The sequence below is a fragment of the Calidris pugnax genome, unplaced genomic scaffold (genome assembly GCF_001431845.1).
Source record: "Calidris pugnax isolate Ruff unplaced genomic scaffold, ASM143184v1 scaffold38, whole genome shotgun sequence".
Lineage (NCBI taxonomy): Eukaryota > Metazoa > Chordata > Aves > Charadriiformes > Scolopacidae > Calidris > Calidris pugnax.
Genome location: NW_015090995.1, coordinates 6,494,293 through 6,501,155, shown reverse-complemented (window position 1 = coordinate 6,501,155; position 6,863 = coordinate 6,494,293). Strand labels below are relative to the sequence as shown.

The 6,863-nt window shown below is 34.4% G+C and overlaps 1 protein-coding gene across 4 annotated transcripts in view; it reads right to left on the bottom strand.

The window, feature by feature from the left end:
- Positions 1-432: 432 nt before the first annotated feature.
- Positions 433-6,863, bottom strand: part of FMR1 (fragile X mental retardation 1) — a 33,924-nt gene continuing 27,493 nt past the window's right edge. For 2 of the 4 annotated variants that reach the window (XM_014955235.1, XM_014955237.1), the window contains 3 exons: positions 6,217-6,396; positions 4,821-4,903; positions 437-2,999 (listed from right to left, as the gene is read on the bottom strand). In XM_014955235.1, coding sequence (XP_014810721.1) covers positions 2,838-2,999; positions 4,821-4,903; positions 6,217-6,396 — 425 coding nt within the window. In that variant the 3' untranslated portion in view covers positions 437-2,837. Of the gene's footprint in view, positions 3,000-4,820; positions 4,904-6,216; positions 6,397-6,863 lie in introns of all 4 variants that reach the window. The other 2 variants (XM_014955238.1, XM_014955239.1) reach the window with 2 other exon arrangements.

Sequence of the window (6,863 nt, the reverse complement as noted above, 5' to 3'; positions counted from 1 at the left end):
CATTTGATGTTAGAGACACAAAATACTGAAAAAGCTCATCTATAACTATGTACTTTATATAATTTCTGTATTCAAGAAACTACACCTATTTGCTTCTTGAGCTCACGAATGCTCAAAGAGAGATTAAAGCTCATCTATAACTATGTACTTTATATAATTTCTGTATTCAAGAAACTACACCTATTTGCTTCTTGAGCTCACGAATGCTCAGAGATTTTTTGTCTGTTTCAAAAAAGCTGTATAAAAATATTTTTTTCCTTGATAAGGTTTTATACTAACTCCGAAAAGCTTAACTTCCCACCATTATTAACAAAACTGCATTTAGTAAAGAAAGGGAACAAAAAGTTTCTATTTTCATCAGCATTTGCTAATTCATAGGCTCTGAGCTTAAACCTACTGAATTTAGACTTTGGCATCATTCACAAATACCTCTCACTCTTTTTAAAGAACTTTATTTTAAAAATAATTTTAATTCATTAAACCATACTTTATAAGTTACCAGTAGGACGGACCTGAACTCAAGCATCAGACATTTGTTGCACTTTTAAGTTTTGTAACAACATGACTTTTCAAAATAAAATTATACATTTAGATTCACAGTTTAATTTGTTGAAATTTAATAACATTTAGAAACACTGGAATTTGAATTGAAAGGGATACATGTTAAGCACACAAATACTGTAAAAGGTCATAACCCCAAAATGCACTTGAAAATGGAATGAAGCTAATTAGTCAGACTGTAGTTTAGTAATTTCACATTTAACCTAGTTAGCACCTTAGTGAACTCAACTGCTTGAATGTGAGAAATATAGTGCACGTAGTGTGACAACCCAACAGGTACTGTACCATTCCATAATTAGATTGCGTTTTCTTCAGCATTATGTGCCATATGTTTCAAAGTCGGTAATATTTTAGAAGTCTTCTAAAACATGTAAATAAGCAATGGCTACAGTTAAAGTCTAAACAAAGAAATATTTTCTCTCTACTTTAAATTGAGATTTTTTTTAAAGCAATCATTTATAAGGATTGCGTCAACATCAGTTAGCAGAGGAAGATCAAACTTTATTGAAACTGCTTGCATACAAAATATATTGCACTATAACCAAACAAATGTCAACATAAAATCCAATCTGTTGTAGCTAATATGTACAGAGAATATTGCCCAAGAGCAGTTACATTACAAGGTCAGTCTACCTTGGTTAATTATCTACAGTATTTTAAACCAAACAGCTTACAGATGATGTGTGCAAGGTACCAATTTCTGTTTTCAAATACTATACATTCCCAAAATAAATAACTAGAAATCAACATTAATGTTTGGCAATACTTTTTAAGACATTTTTATATTTGTTAAATCATGTGCAGTTCGTTGCCATTTTTAGTATGCTCACCTGTATGCAAGGAAAAAAAAGAATGAAAAAAAGCAAAGAAACAAAACTCACAAAATACATCAGAGGCAAGGTCAAGTTTGTACAACTCTGTACATAAACAGTGGCTCTCATTCTGGAATAATCTAAATAAAAATGGATTAAGATGAAGATCCTTATACAGTTTTGCCCAGCAAGTTTAATGTGGGATCAGAAATAAAAGAAAGCACAGCTCCTCCCTCTATTTCCCACCCTTCCCTGGTGTATGACTGTACTTTGGATCAAATCCTGTGACACCTTCAAGTTGGCTGGTAACTTGGACCTTTCACCTCAAAATATGATGAATTTTTATTCTACCTCCAACATCTCCGACGACTATATCTGTACTTTCCAGGGCATTACATGTGGCGATTTTCCTCCTACCTCTCCCGAGATAGTCCTCGAATTAAAATAAGCAATTCAAAAAAATTTTGGGAGGATGAGAAACATCAGCGATTTAAACTGGTCATCTGGCCAAATAGCAGGCACACATTACTAGCTTGTGAACACGTTACACTTGTTCCCTCAGTAACAATGAGTTTTTAGTTTTCCACAATGGAAAGGTTTTTTAATTTTTTTTTTTTAAAAAAAAGCTTCTGTACTGCCTACAAAGAAAAAAATTACACCCCTTTTTCAATAACACTATTTGCCAAATCTTCAGTGCAAAATAAATTTCCTATTCTTATAACTGCCTAACTCAATGTTTATGTAAGGAAAAAATTATGGAAAGCATGCACTTGTCTATAAAGTACTAATGTCTGACAAGGATTGCTACATATATTTTACATTTAGTGTTACCAACTCATCTTCCCTGATTTCTGCATCCAAATATAATATTCCTACCTGCCAAGATATAAAAAAGGCACAGATCATACAACTTTTTTTGCTAATGAAAATGACAATTGTTACATCACACATATTTCAGAGTCCACTAAAATATTGAAAAAGGTGGACCAGAATGTGAACTGACACAGGACATAAAACGACATAGCATTTCATGAAGAATTTGTAAGTTAGATTGAAAACAGAAGCCAATTTGATTACTGCAAACACTATTTATTCTGAAAATTGAAATTGAGCAGTGAATTTGACCCGATGTGTTAAAATGGTACAACTGAACAGAAAGTTTACCAATGCACAGCTCAGTATTTTTAAAACAAACAAAAAAGAATCTTTCATTGTTTGAACTGCAATATGTACTTGAAAGCGATTTTTGGAAATTCAGATATTTTTATGCAAATATTTGAATAACTTCTTATTCTGAAAACAACTGCATACTGTTGATGTTAAAAAAGGCTAACAGAGAACATATGTTCATTTCATGCCCTGCGCCATCTTGCCTACTATTTGTCTTTGGCCTAACAAGTTTCTCTAACATGGAATAGGAATTACTGAAACAGTATAGGAAATATGACTTCCGAGTTATGCAGTTTAGGGTACTCCATTCACCAGCGGCTGTTGACCATCTGCGCTGTCCGCTTTCTCTTTCTTCTGATTACGTTCTTTACCCGTGCGCAGCCGACTACCTTCATTGGAGGTATTCTGTAATGTTTTAGTGTGGACACTCCTTTCATTATTGCAGTCAATTCTGATCTGGAACAAGTCAGAGTTATATAAAGCATTCTCTTCCTCTCATCCACCCCTTATGCGTTTGCTACCTTAGCAGCCTGGGAGGAGTGCTATTAAGTAGCCAGGAGACACAGACAGTACCACACTCTCATGGCTTTGTTACATCTATCCAGCTGAAATGGAGTGTGAATTCTCTGCTGTTCAAAAATGCCACATATTTGTGACCTAAAAAAATCCCCCAAAACAAAAAGCCTCTGGTCTACCTAACCCTGGAAGCTGAAAATTTTTTCCAGTGCGCATGTGCAAGATGAATTTGAATAACTAATAGCAGATGGAACTATGAAACATTATTTCATTTTTGAGAATTCAACTTTCTACTTATTGTACACAAATGTTTTTTAAAAAAAAAGAACATGGAAAAGTTGCCATGAAAGGATACTAACAATGGAAGAAAAGGAAAATCTACCAGCCACTTTTTGAATCTAAAGAAAAAGTAATTTAATCCACCAAGAAGACTTCCGTGGCCTAATTAAGTAGTCATAAAAAATTTCAAAAAAATCATTTTGAAAGCATAATTTTTATGCTTGTAAAGGGTTAAGCTCTGATTCCTTGAAATATTACAAAATTTTTACAACTTGATCAGTCAGGTTTCAACAATATGCAAATATTTATTTTCATAAAGAATATAGTCTCATCCATATCACAGAGTAACAGAAGAAAAAAAAAAAATCATAATTTGCTTATAAGTGCCTTAGTTTCTTTTTCAGGGTCACAATTCTTCACTGTCTACTTCAAACTTTGTAAGTTAAATTACTGATTATATTTAAAGTTGTGTTGCCATAAAAAAAAAATTGGCATGTGACTTGTTTGCAATTCAGATGTGTATTCAGGTACCATACCTTCAGGTTCAGCACTCCCACTTCAAAAACTAAGCATTTGGTCACTTGTCCCATTTTTTTTACCCCCTTCCTTTCTTAAACAAGCTTTCTAAAACCAAACCAGGAGTCATCTCAATCTCCCATCAGAATCATGACTCCTGGTAACACCACACAGAAGACAGCAGCTTGCAGCTGCTCACTACTTCTTCCTCCCAACATAATTCATCCTACACGGTAAGAGATGGTAGAAGGTTTGCACATTATCATTTGAAGCAAGAACAGTTTCCATGTAAGGAAACTTCACATATATACATAAAATATCAGCCTGAATAATTTTACATGGCAAAACATATCTGAAAAAATTCCAGAAGTATCTTTATAAAAGCCTACAAAATATTTAAGGTTATAAAAAAATATTTCAATATACAACTTAAACATTTTCTTGATGTGCATTTTTAACTTACTTTCTAGATTGCATAGCCTTCAATTGCAAATGTTTCATTTAGTAGTGAAGGTAGTTTCTGAAGTTTAATCTTTGTTATTCTGAAGATTCTGGCTACAACACACTCTCTTTATATAAAAAGTGTTAAGGACTCTCCTCCCTCAGGTATATAGGCGACAAACAATACACAACGCAGCAAGAAAGAACAGCTAAAACCAAAAAGCTAGTAAGAACAAAGACTGAAATGAAGCTGGTTAGTAAATCCTTGGGACTCACGATCAGAGTTCTAACCAAAGGGAGAGCTAAGCTAACACTAGAAAATTGCATCTTTACACAGCTTGATAAATTGAGAGTCCTGCATTTATGTTACAAAATGACACAGAATTCTTGTAGATCTGATTAGGGAATTAGGGAATAACGAACCACAAGGCTACTGTGTCACTTGCAGCTTTGAAGATTCTAATGTCAGTATATGACACTTATGCAATTTTAAACAGTGCAGAGTTCCAATAAGAGAAAAATTACCTCAAGAGATCCGTCTGCTGTTCTCCCTTTTGCATCTCTTGAGTTACGCTGACGGTTATCTGTTCGTGACTGTTCATCATTTCCTGTAAGAAGAATTAATCAACTAAGTAGTTTGAAAAGCACATATAACCTTAAAATTTACGCAAGCATAATAAGAAATTACTTCAGAGTTTTCATGCAGAAAACCAATAAACAAATATTCCTAATAACATGTAACAACAGTTCTTAAGCTATGGGCCAGGAATCACCAAAGAAAATGTTCTCAGGTATTAATACAAGTGGACAGAACCTCAGTGTTTAAAACCAACAGTTTAAAAGAGACTGTCTACTAAGGATAAGCACCACTCACAAAATTACTTCTCTCCTATGCTTAATACACAGTCAACTTCAGGATGGTTTAACATGTTCACATTTTTTCTAATGGCTTGAGCTAAATACCACACTGCCTTTTTTTTAAAAAAAAACTAATTGAATTAAGCAATACCCATATTTTGAAAAAAAAGTTCAATAAATGGGTGAAGAAAAATATTTAAACAAATATAATGAAATATCACATTATAAAATATATGTATTTAAATTTAAGTTCTCCCATCTTACTTTTGCCTTACTTTCCATTGACCACAAATTACAACCTTATATAATCCTGTTGCATGAAACTCAAATACAGGAAGATGGAAATATAGATATTGAATAAGACACTATAAAAGATTTTTCTATACCATTTACAGACTAGAGCTTCATTTCTTGACCTCCATGTGTGATGGCACAGCCCACAAACTTGAGTCAAAATGCATATTAGGAAAGCAAATGATTTAGAATGCTATCCCAGTTTCTTTAGATAGGAAAGAGGCTTTATATCATGTATGAAGGGGCACTGGGGTGGAATGCCTCCTCAGCAATTCTGGTTTGATACACTGGACTTCAGAACTGCTAATCACAAGGAGCTAAACAAGCTGAAGGAATGGACTGACAGAAAACTCATTAGGTTTTAAGAGGAATCCCAAGTCCCACAGCTTCACCAAGATAACCCCATGCAATAGCACACGCTGTTGACTTAATGGATGCAGCAGCTCCACTCAAAAGAAACTGTCCTGATGGACAACTTGAATAAGACACAAGTGGGCTCTTGCAACAATGACAACTGACTGAACAATGGGTTCTGTTGGGAGGAGTGTGGCCAGTAAGTCAAAAGAAGGTATTATTCCCCTGTGATCAACATTCAACACGTGAAATAAAATATTCAATTTAAGATATTGGCAAAGTGGAGAGAATTGAGAAGAGGGCCACCAGGATGGCTAGGAGGCTAGAGAAGATGACAAAACAAGAGGTTAACAGAAGTGAGCTTGCTTAAGGATTCCAACACTGACCTCTTCTTCAAAATTAAGTCTATATTTACCTTTGAATCCTCCGCGACCCCTCCCTCCTTGCCCTCTTGCACCACCACCACGTCTTCGCCCATCTCCTCTACGAAGGTAGTTGTCTCGCTCCTCTTCTGCTGGGGCTGCCGACCAATCGCTAAGTTCATCTCTGTGATCAGATTCTGTTTCAGAAGCATTTGATGCTTCAGAATTAGTTCCTATCAAGAGGATAAAAAAATCCAAACATGCCAGTGTAGCTTAGCATGAAAATACTATAGCAGAATGAAAAAAAGAATATATTTAAAAATTTTTTCTTTTTAAAAAAAAATTAGTTCTGCGATTTTTTGCCTCCCAACCTCTATAACATAATACAGAAATGTGTATAATATATTACTTATTCAAAAAGACACACAGGAATAAAAGTTCGAAGTGCGTTCAAGGTTAACTAAGTGTGCTGCACATACAGTTACCTGGTGCTATCAGTCATCAATATATTGTTGACTCTACTATACAAATATAGTAATACGTCTAGTAAAATGTAAGAAGTTTATAGACTAGGCCTTCTTCCGTAATTTAAATCTGAAAGTTCTGAATATAACCTGTCCTGTCTCCCCTCACCACTGCAACTACTCTATGAAAAGGAAAAAATTCATCCTGAAACAGCCTGTAACACACACTACAAAAG